Source organism: Cibotium barometz, chromosome 22 (genome assembly GCF_041138505.1).
Source record: "Cibotium barometz isolate CiBa-2024 chromosome 22, ASM4113850v1, whole genome shotgun sequence".
NCBI lineage: Eukaryota > Viridiplantae > Streptophyta > Polypodiopsida > Cyatheales > Cibotiaceae > Cibotium > Cibotium barometz.
This window is the reverse complement of record NC_141067.1, coordinates 40,304,418-40,328,761: the sequence shown is the minus strand read 5'-3', so window position 1 is coordinate 40,328,761 and position 24,344 is coordinate 40,304,418. Positions and strand designations below refer to the sequence as shown.

General features: G+C 43.8%; 1 protein-coding gene across 3 annotated transcripts; it reads right to left on the bottom strand.

Moving 5' to 3' along the window:
- Window positions 1-2,443: 2,443 nt before the first annotated feature.
- On the bottom strand, window positions 2,444-6,043 carry LOC147626605 (uncharacterized). 3 transcript variants are annotated; one of them, XM_086816675.1, is made up of 4 exons: window positions 4,842-6,043; window positions 4,214-4,350; window positions 3,211-4,091; window positions 2,444-3,080 (listed from the first exon to the last, which is right to left on the bottom strand). In XM_086816675.1, exons 1-3 carry the CDS (start codon window positions 5,894-5,896, stop codon window positions 3,217-3,219), a joined length of 2,067 nt encoding a protein of 688 aa, XP_086672801.1. In that variant the 5' UTR covers window positions 5,897-6,043; the 3' UTR covers window positions 2,444-3,080; window positions 3,211-3,216. The 3 variants fall into 3 exon arrangements, with proteins under 3 accessions (XP_086672801.1, XP_086672800.1, XP_086672802.1); XM_086816674.1 differs by having other exon boundaries at window positions 2,444-3,076; window positions 4,842-6,042; XM_086816676.1 differs by lacking the exon at window positions 2,444-3,080 and adding an exon at window positions 3,088-3,112 and having other exon boundaries at window positions 4,842-6,042.
- Between the last annotated feature and the right edge of the window lie 18,301 nt (window positions 6,044-24,344).

The window sequence follows — 24,344 nt, the reverse complement described above, 5'->3', positions numbered from 1 at the left end:
TTTAAGTACTTCCTCCTCATGTCCTACCTCTTTATATATACTTTATACTAGTACAGAGAATAGGTAGCCACCATAATATGTTGATAAGTTACTGTAAGTACAAATTTTGTATTAGGACAAAACACTTCCACCTTATGTCCTACCTCTATGTACATGCTCAGGCAAGGGTAGGCCTTACTCTACAAGGGGATTTTTCCATATTCACTCCATACCTATGGATCTCTCATGCCTAGCTCAGTCTCACATAGATTCCTACATGGATCTCTCAAGCGAGGCCCAGTCTAATCAGGCTTGGAAAGTTGAATGCACTCCTTCCCGCTGTCATCACCCACCTGGAGCAGATTGGGCTCCATGAGGTTCAGGTTGTGCCCGACTCGAGGGCTCGAGAATGCTAGCGTCCACACCACCGCTGTCGCGGTCCGGCCATTTCAGACGACATTATTAATATAAGACCGCACTATTGTTGTGTCAGTGCGTTCACACTCTCACAGCATCAAAAGTTAAAACCCCTCTTTGTCCCATAGTGAATCTATGGAAACTATTGATGACATGTGCTTGCAAAGAGGCCAATGCTTGGGGCTAGTTTGAGGATGCTGATGCACGATAAGGGCTTGCCCATGGATGCTTTCAATAGCATTACAGACACTAGGCTTCCCCACCCCCCAGCTTTCTTCTACAAGAGCAATGTGCCATGCGACAAAAAGATATTGCGCCCGCCTTTTTCGTGGGGTGGATTTCCGTGGGGTGGACAACGCTGGGCAGCCAAGACCCCCTGCCCAAGGCTGTGGGTGGGCTCTTTTCCCTTTGCAGCCTTTAATGAAAAGGTAGTGTGAGACTTGAACCCAATACCTCACGATGCATAGCCATCCATTCTAACTGATGGGCTATGGCGGGCACATGTGGTGCGTAAAGCTCTCATGCCAGCCAAAGGCAAAAAAGTTTAGCTTGTCAGGCGTACGCTCTGGTCTGTAAAGGCCCTAAGGAAGCATGTGTTGAGGCCAATAACTAGCAATAAAAGCAAGAGAAATATGCCCAATAAATAGGTAGCAAGGACCATATCATGTCTACCTTGCCCGAAATGAGACGCAACCGCTGCATAGCTACACTCTAGGAGAACAATCATTCAGTGCAGGGTGGCAGCCGCCATGGATTTGTGAATACCCAAGAATATGTGAGAAGTTATCACATGCATATGTAAATGGACATGTTAACTAAGTTATCTTTAGGGATGCTTTAAAAGTTGATACGAATGGTTATGAGGTTTGGTGTAAAGCAGGAACTTTTGGGATGCTTTAAGAGCTGATATGTATGGTTGCGAGGTTTGGTGTGAAGCAGGAACATATCCCCTTGCTGAGTGGCTTGGGCCTAGGTATTGTTTGTTAGGTCGACTGATTTTACTTAAAAAAAGCAGCGCAAAAACCAGCAGTTTAAGTGGGGGAAGGAATAAGAAAAAGCTAAGCCAGCCCACCATCAACTAACATTATAAATAATAGACCCAAAAAAGCTCTAACAAGACCGGAGGAAATAACATTTGGCGTGCCTTTCGATTAAACAAGTCTTTCTTTATTTTCTGATTAGACAAGTCTGTCTTTCATTTCAAGGGTTAACATGACCGAATGAAAACAACATTTTGGCATGCAGTTAGCGTGGTACTTTCTTTCGCTTCAAGCGTTTACTTTCCACGAGATGTCAAGTTGATAGTTACACTCTTGGCACACATTTTTTTTTCCCCTTAAAAAAAACAAAACAGATTCCGTCTGATCGACAACCGTGTTGAAAACGGTACATTTTTTTTCCGGGTTTTTAAAAAAAGCGCAAAAACAAGCCGTGTAAAAATTGACAATCTCACCAAGCACTGGGCAGTGGACAAAAGGTTGGTTTCCGACCCGTCCGGCGGACAAGGACTGCTAGTGTGTCAGCTCTGGCAGTGCCAGCCAAGGGCACGTGTTCGATCCCTGACGGGTGAAAACAAAGTGAAGCCCTCTAATGTTTTTGGGTCTTATAGGTACCATTCCCACGCTGCTGTAACCTTGCCCAAGTCGTGGCAGCTTCATGTCAGTAAACTTCGCCCGTTTGTGTCTGTAAACTTCGCCAACGCCAAATGCTAACTGTGCCGACGTTGCTTCAAGGGCGCAAGGATTCAAAGTAAAGATAGCCTTTCATGTTACACGGAACGGCCAGTTAATTGGCCGTGGGAAAGCCAGTTAACCAATCCAAAGACATTGAGAACATAAAAAATCAAGTTTTTGAAAGAACCCAAATTTCCATCCGAGTTTACTGTTAAGCATTGTAGCATCCGATTGAAAAGCCCAAAGTGCATCGTGCATTAGTTTGACATACACAAAGCCCAAAGTGCATTGTGCATTAGTTTGGCATACACTGCATTCAATGGCACGAATTTGGCCCAGCTTAAAAAGTGAACTTTAGTTAAACCACACTGCACTTCAGTTAATGGGCTAAATTTGATTGCATGCCCAGAATTCAAAGGAAAAAACGGCATAAAGCCTTGGCATTCATGCATGCAGCTTGGCATCGAATGCCATGCCTTCTTTGTGTTTCTACTTCCACCTGTTTCATTTGGGATTGGGACCAAAGGGAGTTTGGACATGTCGGGAACGCATACATCTCCGGGATTTGGACCAAAGGGAGTTTGGATATGAAGGGAAATGCATACGTATCTAGTTTTTGGACCCGACTGGAGTTTGGACATGCCGGGAAATGAATAGATCTCCGGGGTTTGGACCAATGGGAGTTTGGACATGCTGGGAAATGCATACATATCTAATTTTGTATGAATAGGAGTTTGGACATGCCGGGAAAAACACTCATATTTGATATTTGGACCCAAAGGGAGTTTGGACATGCAGGGAAATGCATACATATCTAGGACCTAGGTTTTGCACTCCGTGGGAGTTTGGACATGCCGGGAAATATACTCATACTTGATATTTGGACCCCAAAGGGAGCTTGGACATGCCGGGAGATGCAACTTCCTGTTTGATCTTGCAGCTGGGGTGCCGACTTGTAAATGGGCTACAGTCTTTGATGTGTCCTAGACGCTCCAGCTTCTTCATCCCTGCCTTGAAGTACCCAATACACTTTGATGAGAGTCCTGGTTCACAAGCACAATACCATACAACAAAGCACAGCATCTACCATATCACTTCAAAGAAAAATTATCTGCTTCACGAATGGAACACAAAAGCACACCTGCTTTCACATGATAGATTGTCTGCCGAATATAGACAGCCCATGTAAGTCTGTGTATGTGACTTCACCCTGTTGCTGTTGCTGATGATGATGAGACTCTGTGGACGAGATCTGCATAAGATCCAACATCGGTCGCCCTTGTTGAGAGTTTCCACCATTTTGCAGGTTCTGAAAACCATTCTCTGGCAGCATCAAAAACATAGAACGGCCTTCAAAATTCGACATTGTAAGAGGCTCTCCTTGCTCAATGTCTGGGGAACATCCACTGCTGGAACTGCTCAGACTATTAAGGCCATGATTATGGTTATTCCTGATTCCATGGAGGGCAGGTGACATTCCCATCCCAGGACTGAAACAAGAGGAGGAGCTCGGAGCTAATTGGCGGGATGATCCAAGAGCATGGGTCTCTGCAAAGAGCTGATCCATGGAAGGGGAAGTCATACCAAGCGACATGGACATGCTGCAAGGATTGTTTGAAGAACCCAAAGAAGATGACAGAAGAGAGAGAGCACGCCCGGAGATTGCCATCTCAGAGGAGGGCTGGGAATCGGGAATGAGACCGACCGGTGAAGATGATGGTGAAGATGCTGCTGCAGATGGCACTGGTGGGTTGGATAGCGCCAAGCCATGCCCATTGGCCACCATGAGAGCCCTTCCTCCATCCAGCAGACCCACACCAGCTCCTCCCCCGGGAGGAAGCCCTTGCATGAAATGACGGAGCTCCAGTGCATGGTAGTTGCCCGCAGCTTCCTCCTGCGGAAACCCTGCTAGGCCCAACTGGCATGCCAAGGCTGCATTGTTTAAAGAGGAAGACACCATAGCCGCCCGCCTGTGTTGCAGGAAGTAAGGGTGGTCCAGCAGAGAGGCATTAGCTCTGCTATCTGCAGACACAATAGATTATCAAATGTAAAACCATTTTGCATCACAATCAAAAGTGGAAAAGTCTATTTTACTAAGATTGGGCAATTCAAGATACAGAATCAGAAAGCCTTGAGACCCTTACCCGCAAAGTAAGCAAAGCTCCCAGGGGACAACAAAGACATGGGTTCTGGGGGTGGCTTCCGGCGTCGCTCGTTGTGTCCGGCCAACCTCCTCCTGCAGCTCCGCTTGCCCTCGTCAAACTCAGACAACACGTGGAATCTGCCCAAAAGAAAAACACATGAATGAATGCCCAAGTTAGCTTCATCAAATAAACACAAACCCCTGCCGCCCTCTGGAAGCTCTCATCAACAGCAAGAGGGGCCACCTCATTTCAAGGATGACCTGCATGAAAGATTGCAGGTTTACAGAGACACAATCAATCACCTTAAGTACTAGCCAGTTGCAACCTGCCCCCCTTACACTAATTCATACGGATCAGGGCCATGAAGTGTAACAACACTGAAGGTCCATACGGATCAGGCCCATTAGAGTAACAACACTGAAGGTCCATTGGCAACACCAAACACAAAGCCAGATAAGTGGTCTTCTACCTCACTTCCAGATAGAAATGAGGGAGTTTGGTTGCCAAGCAGATGCTGGGGTGTAAACATGACCGGCTAAATACAGCAACCGAACGGGTTAAATTGGTGTGCATCTGCCTAGTAAAGTAGAAAAAACGGATCCGTGGGTGTGAGAGGGAAGTGAGTTACCTGCTGCACTGCTGGCAGAAGCGTTGTTCTAGGTTGGCCACTTTGGCCTTGCTGGCCTTAGAGTGCCATTCACAGACCTTGTGCCTGCGGTGGTAGTCCTTGGCGCCGGAGAGGTCAGCCTTGCAGCCCTCGGCCTGGCATCTGGGAACAGTAGTGGTAACGGAGGAGCCCTTGTGCTTCTTGCTCGCCACACTGCTGTTGTTTTTGCCGTTACCACTGGAGCCGTTGCTGCTGTTAGCTCGCTTGATGGCTTCCTCTCCACCGGTATCTTCATAGTAGGTCCGCTTTCCAAGCTTCAGACCAATGCTTCCATCTTCCAAACTGGCTATGGTGACCCCTCCTTCTTGCTCCTTCTTCACCATTGTAGATCTCCCTTCTGTAGTACCTTGCTGAGTTCCTCCTCCATCGCTCCCTTTCAAGCTCGCTGGACTCTCGCCCACCACCTCCGCCTTCACTACAGCCACACCATCTTTGCCCCTGCCGGAGTTTCTCTCCGACTCGTCCCTGTCAAACCGAGACAGACCCATATCTCGCCCTTCCAGACCATCCAGCTTGCATGCGAAAGGGATGGCTCGGGGCCCGGAGACTACAGAAAGAGGGAAGCTACTCACTCTCTCCATAAAAGAAGACCCTGCGCCAAGAACACCAGAAGGATTGGCGTTGTCTCTTCTCAGGGCATCCATGCGGGCGCCCTGGTATGGAAACTCAGCTGGAACACTAGTGCTGCCGTGTTTGAGCTGCAAGATGGGGTCGGAAATGTCCCAGGTGCGGCAGAGACCGTCATCATGACTCTCCATGCCATGCTTCACGTCAGGTGGGGTGTGGATGGGGCTTGGCCGCTGATGATGATGATGCTGATACTGCTGCTCTGCCCAGTGTGGCGGCCATGGAGCTTGGAGCTGCATATGGTGGTGGTTGCTGCTGCTGCTGTTGTTGTTGGGCGGCTTGTTGTGCTGGGTGGAGAAATCGATGGAGGGCGGGCTAAAGCTCAGGAAATGGTGGGCGCTGCCCGGCGTGGAGAGGGGGCCAGGGTGTTCTATGCGCAAGTTGTCCATAGAGCAGAGCTGAAGCAAAGCAAGTGGAAGCAAGACGACACCAGCAGGCCCTTGCTGCGGAGATGGGGGATCCAAAGAAACACGAGTTGGGAAGAACCCGTATATATTTAAGCTCAAATAGCAAATGCGACGGCGACGCTAAAGCCTGAAACACAAGAAATGCGAGCTTTTTGCCTTGGGGTGAACAGCTGGTCCACACAAACGCCACGACAGCTAACAGCTGTGTACGTGGTTGCCAAAGAGGTGGACGCATCTGTAAAAGATACTTCCTCGCGGCAGTAGGTGGCCAGTGGCCACTGTTGTGTGCCCGATTTCTCAACAAACGGGATGGGCCAGCCTGCAGGACCCAGGCCTCGAGTCCTCGACCCCTTTGCTGTCTCGTGACTCGTGTGTGAGTCGTCCGGACTCCGGACTCCATTGCATTTGGCTATGGCTGTAGCCTGGGCCCTGTAGGTTGTTTTTTATCATTGCTGTCCGGGGCACCCATTATTAGTTGGGCCGAAAAAGCTCCGCTCGGCATGCCGCCCGGCCAGCCGCGCTGCCCACAGACCCATCGGCCCTAGCCTCGAGGCACTGACTCCCTCTTAGAGCTCAACTACCAATGGACACTAATAACCATTAATTTACTGTAAATAATAATAATAATCCTCCTATGCGCTGATTCGCCCAACCCCCACCGCCTTCTTGTTCCTTGTGAAACCCTGCTGCGCACTCAACCGAGAAAAGCTTACTAATTTAATCAAAGCGTATCGAGGAATCAGAAGAAAGAGAGAGATTTACTTACTTCTTTTTAAACAACTCTCTCTTCACCCTAGTACCTACCGACTACGTGGCATCAGCATGGGTACGCGACGTGGCATGCTACATCGTCATATTATACATCCCTATCCCTTGAGTTTTCACTCCGCACGGCCTGTCGTGGTAGTAAAAACGGTAATACTTACTTGGCAGGTATCCCATCGTTTTCTGAAGGGCGAAAAGTTAAGAAGTGCAATGACAGAGGCGGGGCGGCTGTAATCTGTACTTTGGGAGAAAATTCCGAACTAGGGAAGAGGAATGGGCGGGCGGGCGGGCGGATAACAAAGGTTGAAAGGGTCACGAGGAAAGGGAGGCTTGCTTAGGAAGGCCAACGGGCGGGCTGCCGGCCCTACCACGAGGGCAGTCGCAGCCTATGAGAGGAAGTCTAGTCTAGGCTTTATTCTATTTTAATATTTTATTTATTTATAGGTTGAGAGAGAGAAACAGACTGGGCATTAGTGTGGGGGTGATGATGACGATGCTCTGGACAGCGTGGCTTTTTTATTTTTGTTTTTTTAAAGGTGATGATGACGACAAAAGGCTAGAGCCAAAATGACCGACACACGACCCCGGTGACTACCTACTAGCAATCCTACAACCCTAAGTACACATTTTCTTACCTTTACCCCCTAAGGTCCCCCTACGCAAGTTAATAAATATTTAAGCTATACTTATTGCTAAGTACACTTTTTTTTTAACCTTCACCCCCAAAGGTCCCCCTTCGCAACTTAATAAATACTTAAGCTACATTTATTATTTATTGTTGGCACTTGCACAATCCCTCACCCTCCATCCACCCATTGCCCCATTCCCTCACCACTACCACTTCACAGGCATCCCCCCCCGCCCCCCTCCCTCTCTCCTCATTCCATTTACTTCCTCACCTAGCCTCCCATCTTGATTCTATACATAGACTTTGTCCTTGTAAAGGCTTGCCTTTAGCACAAGCATAATTGGGCAATGCCCCTTTTCCATAGCACATTTTCTTTTCGACTCAACATGTCCACATCCTCTCCATTATTCAATCTAAAAAGACACCTGGAGGACCCTTCTTTTTCTCGCCTCTTGACATGCCCACCCCACCTAACCACCCCCACCATGCTTCAAACTTGCACTTGCCACAAGCTCAAAGCTCCACCTTCAACCGTGTCAAATTTCCATGCATCAAAGTTCAAGCCCCTCTCCCCCCTTTCTTTCAAACTTTGGCCCACTGTTCGAAAAACATGGGTTCTTTTTAGCCTAGAGATGATACAAAATAATCCTTCTCAAAATGTTGGGAGAAGGGAAAAAACCTCTTCAAATTTTCCAAGTTATAAAAAGCTTGAAAGTATGAAGAAAATGCTCGTTAAGAATTACCACTTCCTCTTCAACCCATGGTGAAAAGGATTGATGTAAGGTTTGATAAGAAAAGTTTCTTCAACATTGTTTTGGTCCTTTCAAGTTCATGTTCTTTCTTGGAATGAGCAACTCTACTTTTGAGACGGTTGAGCTTCCACTTGTTCTACCAATCTAGAATACCTCTCCATGGCTTGTGAGCATCCGTTCTTTTGAGACGGTCAAGCTTCCACTTATGCTTTTGATTTACCGACCTCGAATAATAGTCTCCTCATCCTCCATCAAGTAACATGTCAATTAATGGAGATGTGCAAGATACGTGTCATGAGTATAGATGGACACATGGAGACTCAAGCATCGATGATATTAAAAAAAGTATACCATAAACTTCTCATCATGAAATCATGTCACATCAAACTAATAAGACGTTAACTATTCTCACCATGGTTGATTTTTGACATGCGTCTTGCACATTTTAGGGCATTTGTTAAAAATGTTAAAATGTGTTGCCATCAAAAAGTACGTCAAATGCAAAAAGAAAGGCTAACTACCTCTTCAACGGATCAAATTGAGGGGTAAGTACATTGAAATACAAAAGAAAGAGCTACCTGCCTCTTCAACATATTAAATTGAGGGGTAAGGTTGACACATCAGAAATTAACCCTGATTCAAGGAAGAAAACAATTCTCATAAAACACACCAAGGATACAATAAGAGATTCAATGTTGTAGATCTTATTAAAAGCTGGATGTGTTGCTCACTATGCAATGGTTTTAAAAAGATCATAACATTTGTGAAATGTGGCCCTTTATTTTATGGCATTTGATTTGCTTTGTACTTCATTTGTTTGTGAAATAATTTGAAGCGAGAATGTCTCTTGTACCAATGAGAAATTTTATGGCATACTTATATAAAGTTCCCATTTTCAATTGTACTTTATTCATCCTTAATTATTGAACTCGTCTCTTCTTCTCAATTAGACATTTGCTCTTGCAATGATATCAGGAATCTTGTCATTTTGAAACAATAATGTGTCCACTATTGAACCACGAACAAAAGAAGACATGATGATATGACAAAATTCAAGGAATAAAGTACGAGTTACCTTCAAAACATGACAAACATGATTGAATAATGTTTCCAATTGATCCCAAAAAAAAAAATCATTACAAGCTGACTTAAAACTGGACAAAAAAATGTATATTGTTAATGTGTTCTCACTTCATATCCTTGTTGTGTTGCTATAAAGAGTTTGTGTTAATGTGTTTTCACCTCATATCCTTACTGTATTTCTAAAGAGACTGTGCATTGATCATTTTGAATCCAAGTTTATTATCAAATGTTTGGAAATACATGGAATAGACCTTGACTTATTGAGGTGCTAGAAGTTAATTGTCGTGTTAGCCTTTAAAGGGAGGTTTATCCCTCACAAGAAGGGTAGAAAAAAATTTGTCCTTCAAAAGAAAGGTAAGATATTAAAAAAATATAGTTATATGCCCTCTCAACCTCTTTATGCAAGATTGAAACGAACCTTTTTCAAATGAAATTTTGGAGTAACACTTCAAATTCTATTGATGCAGTGTATGTCTTGTCCAAGTTCAAATCACTATTTGTAAACCTTCAGCAGTAGATTCTCATTTTTTTGTTCACGTTCATGCCCCAAAACATTTAACACAAAACTCATTTCAATGCTACATGACAATATCACTTGATTTATACGTGAACGTAATGCAAGTGGTTTCAATGTTTTGAACTTCTCAAAGTCTTTAGAATGTGGTTTAAAACTTCACTTCACAAAGCGTTTCTACTTTTTGGTGAAATACTTACTTCAAATCATATTTGACAAAAAGTGGACTTGACATTTTTCTACTTTGGAATAATAATTGATAGGTTGAAGCATGTTATGGTGTACCAATGTTTAGTGAGGTTTTGAGCATATTTAGGATATGGATGTCATAAATTTTGCAAGTCTTATTACTTTGCAACAAGGTAAATTGTTAAATTACTCTACATATTCCAAAGTTCAATTTAAAATTAAAAAATGTTCACCTAAATGAGTATATCGGTGTCATAAATTTTGCGAGTCTTATCACTTTGCAACAATGTAAATTGTTAAATTACTCTACATATTCCAAACTTTTATTTATAATTTAAAACTTTTCACCTATTCAATTAAGAAAAACATAGTTATATTTCACATTTGAGTATCGTACTTGTGAGCATGCACTTGTTTTCTTGCATATCTTTAAAAACAATTTAGTGAGATATATGCACGTCTACATTCAATAGAAAGTGATCACCCATGAGGGCAAAATTGACAACTTCCTCTACATTACAAAAAAAACTCAATGTGCTTGATTTAGAAGTAGCTTTGATGTTATTTTGGATTGGAATTTTAAGAGAATTTCAATTTTATGTCTATCATCCTTTGGTGATGCATATAATTAAATATGTACACACACTTGAATTACTTCTGCACCATGTATCCTTTTGTGTGATTCTTTACCCAATCAATAGATATCCTTTTGTGTTATTTGGATTGGAATTTTAAGAGAATTTTGATTTTATGTCTATCATCCTCTGGTGATGCATATAATTAAATATGTACACGCACTTGAATTACTTCTACACTATGTATCCTTTTGTGTGATTCTTTACCCAATCACTAGATATATTTAAGGTGCATTCCCAAACTAAACGTTACTGTAAGTGTGATAAATCACACACAATTTGGATAAAAGATGAAAAATCAAGATAGGATGCGATTTGATTTGAGCTTATTTTTTCTTATTTATGCTTTTAGCTAGTACTTTGACTCACCAAAGAATTGATGCGGGCAAGGCTTAAGCTTTGATAGCCAAATTGGGAACCTCTACATTGTCTACACAATAAAATATATCAAATGAAAAAGGTCCTTAGTGTTTGAATTTTGGATGTTAGTCTCATGTCCCATTGAGGTGCTTTGGCCCCTATACTATCTTCCCTTATGTAAAAAACTTAATGATGTGTCTTTGTATTCAAAGTTGCACATCAAATAGCTATCTAAACATTAACGATGTGAAAGGCCATAAGGAGTTCTACAATATGTGAATCACTACAAAATGTATGTGGTACATCAACTAATGGTGACGCATAAACATCCATGACCAAACTGTTGAAAAATACAAGTGAATAGGGTGTGTATGGGAACAAGCTCTTGGATAGAGGCTGTAAAAGAGAAGATGTAATTGTGAAAGAACCTGTGAAAAGGTTAGGAGAATCTACTGGGAGAGAATAATGGGTAGCATGAGGGAATTTAGGAGTGTGGAGATATTCTGGGAGATATTGAGGGAAAAGAGAAGAGGTGGAGAGAATCAGGCAAAAGGTGGAGATATTCTGGGAGTGAATCATGGAGAAATCAATGGGATTTGATGCTTGATGTAAACTCTATAAATTGAGGCATAGCCCTAATGAGAATTTGCTGGTTTTTGAGTATCCATGCCTACATTAATCTATGTGCTAATTATTCACTAATTACGTCTTAATCACTTGCTAATCACTTTGTTAATTATGCTGATTCTAGTGTTTGATCCACCATAGCTCATCATTTTGCTCAAATTTCAACATGGTATCAGAGCCATGCCTAGAATCAACCAGATTTATGAGCCCATTAGTGAATTAATTAGGATTAGTAAAATAATTAGCAAAAAATCAATTTTTTAGTAAGCTTTCACTCTTCCCCTTCACCCCCAGCCAGTGGAGGGTCTCTAGCACTTAGCATACTTCAAATTAGGTCATGAGCTTCTAGCTTAAGCTAGCTAAGGTCCTTGGCTACCAGCCCATCTACTCCACGCAGCAAACCGCCGGCGGAAGCATCGATTTTTCGCTAATTAACAGGCGCCGTTTTTCTGCAGAAGAATGAAGATTGCTCTTTGCTCAGTTCAAATGTCTTCAATTCCTTTTAGCACAAAGGGTAATCAAGCATGCTCTACAAGCTGGTGAAGACAAAAATCAATTTCATCAAGTCTACAGAGAGATCAAAGCTCTTCATCAAATCTGCAGGTGACTTTGGTAAAACAGAGATTAAGCTTTCATTATTTGGTCAAATCTTGTGTTTCTTGGCTTAATCCTCTACTAGACTCATTGCTATTGATGCCTTTGAAAGCATTTGAGCTCATTTGAAGTGGAAGGCATCAGATCTGGGCTCCCCGCATACTCTGTTTTCTGCACACAAACTAGAGCATTAATTTGCTAATCAGTGATTAATCAGTGCTAATCACTGTACTTTGGTACAATTGAGGGTTCAAATTAACCATTAGGTATCTGATACAGATCCCTAAAGTTTCAGATTGCAAATCGGAGTTGGTTTGATACTCCAACCATCCCGTACAAATTGGTTACTCTCAATTTAATGTAATTTCTGGTGATTTTATGCTGATAAAATTGTTGTAATCATCTATTAAACACCAGATTGAGTTGTAAAAGGGTAGACACTGCCCTTGAATCTTGAATTTGGATCAAGAGGTAAGACCCCCTTCACATCACCATGAATTCAGCACAGGAAATAGCCAAATTTAATGGAGAACAGTTTTATACATGGCAAACAAAAACCATGTATTTGCTGATGAGGAAAAATCTGTGGGGATTAGTTGAAGGGAGAGATGAATGCCCAGAGAGAGGGGAAAATGAGTGGAAGTGTAGGAATGAAAAAGCATTGGGGCTTATTGCACTCAGTTTAAATGATAAGATCATTCACCATATCACAGGGATACAGTGGGCAAAAGATGCATGGGATGAACTCAATAAATTATTTGGTACACAAGCAAAAAAATTCCAAGATAAATCTATTAATGCAGTTTTACAAATTGGACATGAAGGAAAGTGAACCCTTAATCACACACTTGAACAAATATAAAAGCATTAAGCAACAGCTGGCAGCTATTGGCAAAAAGGTAGAAGATGATGAAGCATTAGCTGTACTTTTGAAGAGTGTGGATAAAGGAGATTATGAAAACATTGTAGCAACACTAAAGAATGTGCCTGAACTGAAGATACACGAGATAGAAGCAGCTCTACTGGAGCAAGAGAGCAGAGGCAAAGAGAAGAAAGAGCTCGACTCAACAGCAGGAGAGGAAAAAGCATTCTTCACCCGAGGAGGATTCTCTCGAGGACGAGGACGAGGAAGAGGCAGAGTAGGAGGGAGGACCTTCACTTGCCACAAATGTGGAAAGCCAGGACACATGGCGAGAGACTGCTACAGCAAACCCAGTGAAGAAGGAACGACATCGGCAAACTTCATGGAGGCTCCAAGAGAAGTGGAGTCGGATCATCTTTTCTGAGAGAGAGAGAGAGAGAGAGCCCACAACCCAATGTAACCTGTCCCAACAAAGTAAAACCACCTCTGAGCCACCGATGATGTAGGCCAAGTGGTAGATGTATGTATGAGCACTTTAGTCAAGGTCGCGGGCACTTATAGTAGCCTTGGACACATAGAGAGAGAGAGTGTCAAGGACTATGGAGTTTAGGGACTTGAGGCACTGGTCGCGGGCTATCAAGTAAGAGGGAAACTTGATACAGGGTCCAGGTGTGTTAGGATTATTCACTTGAGGGGAGGTGTTGAAAAATACAAGTGAATAGGGTGTGTATGGGAACAAGCTCTTGGATAGAGGCTGTAAAAGAGAAGATGTAATTGTGAAAGAACCTATGAAAAGGTTAGGAGAATCTACTGGGAGAGAATAATGGGTAGCATGAGGGAATTTAGGAGTGTGGAGATATTCTGGGAGATATTGAGGGAAAAGAGAAGAGGTGGAGAGAATCAGGCAAAAGGTGGAGATATTCTGGGAGTGAATCATGGAGAAATCAATGGGATTTGATGCTTGATGTAAACTCTATAAATTGAGGCATAGCCCTAATGAGAATTTGCTAGTTTTTGAGTATCCATGCCTACATTAATCTATGTGCTAATTATTCACTAATTACGTCTTAATCACTTGCTAATCACTTTGTTAATTATGCTGATTCTAGTGTTTGATCCACCATAGCTCATCATTTTGTTCAAATTTCAACACAAACCACCACAAAGTCAATAAGAAAAAAACACCACTTTGTTTTGGGTGTTGCTAGCAAACAATCAACATTTGACAATGCATGACATCTCAAAGTTGTCATGATTCATGACACCCCTTTGTCTTAAGAAAAGCTTACCTTAGCTAAGAAAGCCAAGGAGCAACAAAGTGTGGTTTCTTGCCATCAATGCTCTCCTTAAGGTTAGCTAATAACCTATAATGCAAGTGGACATTCCAAGCCTTTTTTGTGGCATTCATAGCTTGTATATCTTCACCTTTATAAGTAGCTCAAGCTTTCCAGCTACAAATAATGTTTAAAGAGGTGCCCTCAAGCTACATATGTGCAATATAGCATCCTAGAATTTTTGCATTCCATGAGCCTATGGGTTTAGCTAGAAGCTTGCACTTTGTGTATCTTGGTAATAAGCATGTATTTAATGCTTGTCACACTAAGTAATATTGCTTTTTTAATGCTATCAACCATCCCCATTTTTAATTTCTTAACAAACTCTATGGAAATGACCACCAAACACTCCTATTGCTGTCTAAGAACTCCAAGACCTCTCTAGTTCCAAGAAGTCACTCCTCACTCCCAACAAGCTAGTTTTCCAAGTTAGCCTCTTGTATCACACAATTTGTAGATCTAGCCATAGTATTCTTTGTAATTTGGGACCTTAATTTTTTCCCTCATTTGAAAGCTAGTTCATCAATACTTAGTATGTTCTTTAACTTCCAAACAAGGTTGTTTAGCAATTATTTAAAGAAAAACTCTTTGCCAGGTGGGTACATAGGCTTGTAAGATTGATAGCTTTCTTTAAGAGAAGAGGGATTGTTAACCACTCCAGTTAACATTATTTTTCAAGCGTGGCTACACTTCTTGTAACTTATCTTTTTGTAACCATGCATGTAAAGCGTATGTGGCATGGAGTGAAGGTTGAGGTTTCCATAGCTCCCTCCTTCTTTGTTCTTCACCTAGCTCTTGAATCTCCACTTGGGTGACACAAGTGGTGGTGGAGTGAGCCCCTAGCGGCCTCACAAAAAGGGGAGTTAACCCTCATCAGGGTTGGCTAAGTGCACATCTCCGACTCGACCCTTGCATGGTTGTTTCCTTTCTTCTTTCCCTCTCTTGTGTGCAAGGTTTTATGTTTGGATTAACATCTTTGGCGTCGCTGCCAGGGATAGAACTTAGCTTAGGGTCCTCTACATATTTCATTTGCTAGAGTCCTCATTTGGCCCGGTTGGAGTGCAAATCCACCGATTGTTTGCTTGTATTTGAGTTTGGTGTTTGTTTGTTTGATGGTGTTCCATGGAGCTATGGAGGTCAATTGAAGCATTAGAGCATTGAGGTCTTCACCAAGTGCGAGAGACACAATTAAGTGTTCAATCTTTGCCCTTGACATTCATACAATTTTTTGATTTTTTGTTCATCTTTCATTAAGTTTGCATCATAGTTTAATTATCAAATTAATCTTAATTTATTAGATTTCTTTATGCATTCTAGGCATCAATAGGTAGCCAGAGACTAGCTCTAGCTCCCTATCAAAACAAAAATCCTAAAAAACATTGGGAAGACACCTGAATCTGCAAAAATCAAAGGAGGAAACTATGCGAAAATCCCATTCTGGATGAACCTCTGAGAAGCGAATGGTCGTTCCTTTCATAGGACATGGCCGTGGCAAACTTGTCATGCCCGTTCCATTCCTCCTAGGCAAATCTTTGGAAATCTTCAACCATTAACTTGGCAGTTAGCATTAAAAAGAGAATATTTGCATTAAGTAGGCATAAATTGCATTTAACCAAGGGGTATAGCTGCACTGTAAGAGAATATTATAGGTGGCAGTCAGACATGCAACATTAAATTCTCTGAAATCTGGAAGTGAACGCCTGTTCCATTTGTGCCACGCATGTTCCTTTCCAGAAGCGTACACCTGTTCCAACATGTTCTCTTTAACTGCCACGCCCATGTCATTTTTGCCACGCCAGTGTCATTTTGCCATGCCCGTATCATTCTCTTTTACCTTGGCTCCAACAACCGTACATCCGTGCCATTTGTGCCACACTTGTACCATGTCCCTTCTAAAGCTTACACCTATGTGGCAACCTTGCCACGCCCGTACCATTTGCTTGCCACACCTGTACTTTCTCCATTGAAAAGCGTACGCCCGTTCCTTTCTGAAGCCACCTCTAGAAAGCATACGCTCGTTCCATCTTTGTTAACCCATGGCGGACATGGCGACGTACTATATTTTACGTCATTAATTTAAATATTCTGAGTCATGGGCCGGGCTTGTCGGCACCATATGTTAAGGATGAAGGGATTGGGTGATCGCCGATGAGAGGCGCACCTTGGATATCAATAGGATAAGGGTTAGGGTCGGCCGGCCATGTATGGGCGCCCAAGTGTGAACGGCCAAGTCACCTATATGAGTCAAATGTAACCCTAAAATCCTCATTCTCATGTGTTGTGAATAGAAGAGTGCTCTTGCCTTATCTCCTTGTTTTCCTTCTCCTGCGTGTGTGTGAGAGAGAGAGAGAGAGAGTGAGAGAGCGATCGAGCGCACTGTGTAGCGGCACGGCGAGACGGCGGAGAGGCGGTAGAGCGGCGACGGCGGCTCCTCCTTCACGGCTGCGACGCGGGAATCCTTCAAGGCAGCAGTTAAGCGGTGAGTGACACACCTTTTGGCATTCTGTTTGAGCTTCCTTCCCTGGTTGTATGCTTGTAGCCATTCGTGGCTCGCATACGGTGTCTGGCAAGTCCCCAGCTACGACCTGTGCGGCAAAAGCGCACATTTTTGGCGCCGCTGCCGGGGAATTGCCTTGCACCAAGCTCGAGTTTGCAGCTCGGCTGCTGCGTGAAGTTTAATCTACACTATAGGAAAGGCGTCTGTGTTGCTGTTGAGGTGTTTCTGTGGTTTTCAATCTCTGTTTCTGCAATTTGTCTTCTGTATTCCTGTTTCTTTTGTTATATTTTCGCTCCGCGTGTGGGCGTACGTTCTATTATCTGGTTTCTGCGTGTGAGAGGGATTTCTGAATCCCCAGATCTGTGCTGTGTGTGCGAACTACACCGCGACCAAGGCTGAACCCTAAGGAAACCCTAGGAAACTTATCTCACAAAAAAAAACAGAAAACAAAAAATAAAAAAATTATAAAAAATAAAAAAGAAAAAAATTAAATTTTATTTTCAAAGAAAGAACCAAACATGTGGAGAGGAAAGATTTTCTAATTGGAGAAAAAAATTTTGAAAAGAAAGAACCCCAATTGACCCACGACCCACGGCCCCGGCCCCGGCCCCGGCCTCGGTCTCGGTCTCGGTCTTTTGATATATATATATAGGAGAGTGAGCCTCCATAGCTTTCTCTCAAGTGAGAGCTTATGGGAAGTCGTGCCCTATATGTAGCCCACTCCCCAAGGAGTAAAGTGAGCATGTGGGATAAAGCCCTCACCCTTTCCTCCACAAGCAAATAGGCTTTTGCCCCTTCCCCCCAAAGGAAACGGACTATTTTGAGGACTACAGGAGCTCTATATAGGCGAACACGGTGCTGTAAAGCACACTAGGACCCTTTAAACGATACGCTCGTTTCGAGCTATCACACGCCCTAGTCCAAGTTCGACCGTAAGTAAGGGGGTCAAAAACGAGTTAAAAACAATCTAAAAACAAGTAAAAACGAGGTGCAAAATACCCTAAGAAACCACTTGTGTGAGTTTCAAGGGTAGTTACCAACGCACGTAGGGTACCCACATCACATGCATCTACGCTCTGGTCGAGTGCAAGAGTCTGAGCCACTAGAAAGCATTTCAGTCTACGCAGGCTCACACCATCCCTCCACGTTGGCATCTTGGCCTTCGGCTGGAACCCAAGGGAGTGCAACCCAAGATCCACGAATAGTGGATAGTGACTCGTCTTCTGACTCAGAAGCCATGGAAGGACACCCTACCAAGAACCCTGAGGAGACAAGCCAAAACATGCCAGTGTGGGCCCCACAACCCGGATCTAGCATGTTTAGTCGTCTAATAGAGACCTTTAGTAGAGCTACACGCTCTGAACATGCGACAAGCGAAGTAAATGAGGAAGGAGGGGTAGTAGATTCGCCATTCACATCTTATGTAGACCCTACCCTCCCAAAGAGTGTCCATGTGGATATTCTACCCACTTCGTTCAATGAGGGCCCTACTGAGCTACCACATTCCGATGCTCCTCCTAAAGTAGAGGTCCCTAGGAGCCAATCCATAAGAAGTGACATTGCGTCCACTTCAAGAGAACCGTTTGGCACACCAAGTCTGGATGGGATATTTCTCAATGAAAATTGGGAATATGATCTACACACAGAGACTCTAACGGACCTATACACGGGTTACACATATCATGTAGGCTGGTTAGAAGTCCTACGATCTACATCTAGCGCCACTAATCTAGAGGAGCAACAACACATGATATGTGAGGTGATTCATAGAATTATCCAAATTGAGAGGCAAAATAGGGGAGTGAACTTAGTTTCCACTGGCCCTATGAGATTTTTGGATACGGGCAAGGCAAAACAACCAACCCTATCACAATTGGAGACTCCCTCGGTGAGTCCCATAGACCCTTCATATGTTGTTTCGCCTGGAGTCTCAATGCAGGTTGAGCCCACGAGCAGTAACTTTAGCTTTCCAACCTTGGCTCAACTTTCCATTAGGGAATCTGCAATGCCTACCCCAATGATGAGCATAGCTGAAAGTGCACCTGTTGCCGCTGTAGTTAGTACGACACCGCTACCTAGTGGAACAGTACCTACAATAGTGCGTGCCAGTGCCTATCGGCCTTATGTACCTATTGTTACTCAGGCTCATGTAGCTCCTACGCCTCCTAGTATGCCAATGGCGTATGCTCCAAGACCGCCTTATCATAACCATTATCCAAGGGGAGCTAGGCCTAGTCACATATCATATCCTACGTCATTTGCCAACCTACTCAGACCAACGCCAACTCCTATCAGCCAGGCTATCCCAGAAGTGCCTCCACCAACTATGCCTGCTCACCTAGGTGATCTCGCAGCGTTTGCTCAGACGATCGGACGATCTATTGCGGAAAACATGCGGGGTATGCCTGAGAGAGAACCTAGAAGCAAGGCAGTACAAGTGGCTAAGCTCACTCAAAACTTCAGTGGTAACGAGGATGTTAGGAAGCACATTGAAGTCTTTGAGCACGTGTGTGATTCCTTGGAAGAACACAATGAGCTGCATAAGTGTAAAGCCTTAGGCTTAACCTTGAGTGGGAAGGCCGGAGATTGGTATCGAACCTTAAGGGTTGAAGAGCGCACTCACTACCCCACTCTCAAGAGATTGTTCTTGAAAGAATACATACGTGAGGGTGTGCTTTGGGGGGTAGCATCTCAACTCCAAAAAGCTGAACGCGAGGAAGGGGAGTCAGTGAGAGACTTTATAAGTCGATTGAAGCATCTAAATTCTCGCTGCACTCCCGATGAACGCTTCAATAACAACCAACTCCTCGATAGATTCATCCGAGGATTGCGCCACGAGGACATTTACAATGGCCTAGTCATTAGAGGTCTTACAACGTGGGAAGCAGTCACTGCCAATGCAATCCAGTTAGAAGACAACTTGATGATTGCAGGTAAAAAGGTGTCTTCAGAAACAAAATCCGTTAGTTCGCAAGTATCTGGGCACGAGCCAATGACGATAAAACCTATTGCCAAGGAGCCCAAGATATCTGAAATGTCTGTGACCGACCTTACTAAGGCTCTCCAAGAATACTTTAGGGATAATCGAGCTCCTCAGAATAGCCATATGTACCCAAGGAGAGAGCAACAATGGTGTTCGGTGTGCTTAGGACCACATAGCACGAGTGAATGTCCCACATTTAGAGTCAAATTCAATGGAAATTGCAATGCATGTGGTAAGTATGGCCATCAATCTAAAGATTGCCTAACACTTAAGCGAATGTTGGCAAACCAGGCACCACTAGCTTGGTCAAACACACCTCAAGTACCCGCGCTAATGCCTGCACAACCTATCGAGCAATCGTCACAGCACATAGTTCCAAGGAATCCGAATGTAGTCCAGTCTGTGCCGTTACCACCGCCAGTGCTAGGACCACAACCTCCACATCCAAGGATTACCCCAATAAACTAGATGGGTTGTGAGTCACATAGTGCATGTGGGGATTATGAAGAGGAGATAGACCCTACTGCTCCATATGGGATTGATACGTTTGAAATGATTCCCCAGTACTACATGGAGGATCATTTCGGGCAAGTCAAGCCTGTATATCAAGCGGCTGCTCTTGCCACAAGAGGGCAAAACCTTAATACCTTGGCAAGGAGACCACCTCTTCAATGTTACGAGTGTGGTGGACCGCATCGTGTAGCAGAGTGCCCTAATAGGCTACAGAAGATCTCTACTCAGATGCAACCAAATCAAGCGAGCACATCGGGAATGCCGGTACTTACATGCAATCGTTGTGGCATAGATCATTTGATCGCACAATGTCCACATAATCCTAATGCACCCAAGATTACGCCATTGAATTTGGTTGAGGTCACCAACCAAGCACGAAGAACCACACCCGTTGTACCCGCGAATGTAGTTACACGGTCAATGCTTCCAAATCAAAACTACATTCTTGAAGAGAGGGATACTGCATCAATCGCTCAGGCAAAGAAAAAGAAAACACGGCGAAAGAGATCGCTTAATGCCACAAGCTCCAAGCCCAGTTCAAAGACTAACATAGGGACAGGAGACGACCCCGTGTATATGAATGATCCTGAAGACGATTCTGATTCAATAGAAACCATGGGGACCAAAGCCACTACCTTAAGGGAGGAACCCACACGGGAGCTCAATGAAGGGGAATCAAGCGAGTACATAAATAAGGGAAAACAGAAGGAAACTTCCTCGGCTCCACAACCAAGTCAGTTAATGCCCTCTCGACCACCCAAACTGACTGAGACTCCCCAAGACAAGCCACGTGGGCCAAAAACCCTCAAGAAAAAGATTGGAACTTACCCAAACCCAGTTGAGGAGATTGAACAAGTACAACACTTAAGGGGTTTGGTGGAAGAAACACAAAGAGAACTAGAGCCAAACCCGAGAAAAGTCAAAATTTCAGACACAGTGTTTCCTACGCAAGTTCAGCCTCACCGGAACCATAAACCGTTAGCTATACCGAGTATCATTCGGGAAGAAAGTGAGGATAGGACATCCGGAAGTGGGCAAACACCCTTCTTGCTGGAAAGAATGTTTAGTGAGGGAATGCCTGACCCCATCGAAGAGGAAGTGATTCCATCTTCACCAGTCCCTAGTCAAGGGGCGATGTCTCGAAAAGTACCGTTGAATGTGTCCAAGCTAATGGATTTCATGTCCTCTGAGATCAGAACCACGATCATATCCAAATTATACGGAGATCCTGAGCTATTCTTAGCTCTTCGGGCATTTCTCAATGGAGAACTAAAGGCGGGGCTACCACAATTTGCAAATATGGATAGACCCGACACGCTTCAAGATGAAGGAGAACATTGGGATCTACAACCCAACTTTGATGAAGATTCGGTCGTGGAAATACCTGTGAACAAGTTGGGACAGTACTTTGAAGGTGACGAATCTAATGCCACCCTCCCCATTACTACCAAGGGATTAACTCTAAAGGGAATCCTTGATGGTGGTGCTGGAGTGAGCATTGTGACTAAAAACTGTTGGGAATCTATGGGAAGGCCTCACCTCGAAGTCACAAACATAGTGGTTAAGATGGCAAACGGAACCATAGCTAAACCTATTGGAATGTTAAGGGACCTTAAGATCAAGGTCCTGGGATACAAGGTAAAACATACCTTCATTGTAATGGATTTCTCCAAGCATCCTATGTCATATCAAATGATCTTAGGACGTCCTTTCATGAGGGAAGCACAAATGGTGCATGACTGGTCAAAAAACCATGTCTACCTACAATTCCAGGACTCTGTCATTCGAGTTGATCTTGAGAATGGTTGTGCACATCCTTTAGGAAGCAAGGTTATCATTGATAATCGATCGGATACCACTATTCACTCCGCCCCATTAAGGTATTGCTATACATGCAAAAAAGAGACTGATGATGGGAAAGATTCTCCTTATATGGATGTCCTACCGGGTATGACTGAGTCGGATAACGTGGATTGGGTACACCTAGCGGCAACCATAGACACATGGGAAAATAGAGGCACAAGTTGGGTAACACCTGAGGGGCAAGATATGCCACCGTTAGTGCCAATAAACATGATAGGTGTTATGCACTTGACTCCTGATGGCGAGAACGTGGCAAACTCCACCGACACTGAAAGTAGCGAAGACTCTGACCAATGCAACTCTGAGTATGAATCTCAAGAAGAAACTGACCCTGAGCCTGATGGGGAAAATGAATCAAATATTCACCCAAAGGTGGAAGCAAGGTGCTCAAGGCCTAGGACAGTGACCTCTTGCAGTTCATCCGAAAGTGAAGATCGACCAAGTGAGTTCGAATCTGATAGAAACAAAAATCAAAAACTTGGTAAGAAGAAAACGAGACATAAGCGCCAACGCTATCGAGCTAAGGTACGAACTGCAATAAACAAGGAGCGATCCACTGCAGAATGGCTTAGTTATGTAGGAGCCATTGATGCTCATCGGAAGGTAGCGGATAATTGGGGACAATACCTCCAAAGTGTCATGTGGTGTATTCCGCAACCTCATGACGTCGCCCAATTAGAAATCGAAGAGAAGCCAAAACTAAGTCGTACTGCAAGAAGGCAACAAAACCAAGAGTTGGCTCAGCAGCAAAAGGAAGCGGAATTGAAAGAAAAAAGTCTGGCACAACAGGAACCAGTAGACTTACACCCCGCACCCGAGCATTTCAAATCATTCACCACAGGGGAACGTAAAGTAGTCTACACAAAAGCCCAACGAACGCCTACCAATGGGAGTAGCGGTGTCTACGATGGCCCTGCGGTAGTTAAGGAGATAGACTTAGCAGATCCGGGTGAGGAGTCTAAACCAGTTTATATTGCTCAAGACCTCACCAAGGCGGAAGAAGCTGCACTTACGAAGCTTCTTAAAGAATTCAAGGACATATTTGCTTGGACATATCATGATATGAAGGGTGTTCCACCCTCGGTGGTGCAACACACGATTCCAATGATTAGCACTGCTAAACCAGTCCAGCAACGTCCCTACCCAATGAATCCTAAGTACGCAAAGATTGTACAAGAGGAAATTGAAAAGCTGGTAAAATGTGGATTCATATATCCTATTGAGCACTCAGAATGGGTTTCTCCGATAGTCATCGTACCAAAGAAGAATGGGAAACTCAGAGTGTGCGTTGATCTCAAAAAGGTTAATGCAGCCACCAGAAGGGATCATTACCCCTTGCCGTATTCTGAACATGTGCTTGAAAGAGTGGCCGGCAAGGAGGCATATAGCTTTTTAGATGGGTACTCGGGTTACAATCAGATCACAATTGCAGTCGAGGACCAAGCTAAAACAGCATTTATCACGGAGTTTGGAGTGTCTGCTTTTCGCGTCATGGCTTTTGGCTTGACCAATGCACCTGCAACATTCCAACGATTGATAAACACGGCCTTTAAGGAATATCTAAGGGACTTCTGTGAAGCTTTCTTAGATGATCTTTGTGTTCATTCCTCTTGGGACGAGCACTTGATGTGTTTACGAAAAATATTTGAAAGGTGTAGATTATATCGCATCTCCTTGAATCCTTTCAAATGCCAATTCTGGGTTAAACACGGAGTTATCTTAGGGCATATAGTGTCCAAAAATGGGATTTCCACTGACGAGAGTAAAATCAAGGTCATTCTGGAATTACCCCCACCCACCAACTACAAGGGAGTCCAACGCTTTATGGGCCACGTTGGTTATTATCGAAGGTTTATTCTCTTCTTCGCCGAGATAGCTCGACCATTGTATAAGCTTCTCATCGAGTTTATTTGGACCGAAGAATGTGACCGTGCCTATGAGCTATTAAAGAAGGCCTTGGCGAGTGCTCCAATCTTGAGAATGCCTAACTGGGATTTACTCTTCCATGTGCATATTGATGCATCAAACTTTGCTATTGGGTGTGTGTTAACTCAACCTGGAGAACACAAGCTAGACTACCCCATTAGCTTTGCCAGTCGCCAGTTGAACGATGCTGAGATGAACTACACCACTACGGAGCGAGAAGGGTTGGCAATGATATATGCAGTAAGGAAATTTCGTTATTACCTCCTTGCCACCAAGTTTGTTTTCTATGTGGATCATCAAGCATT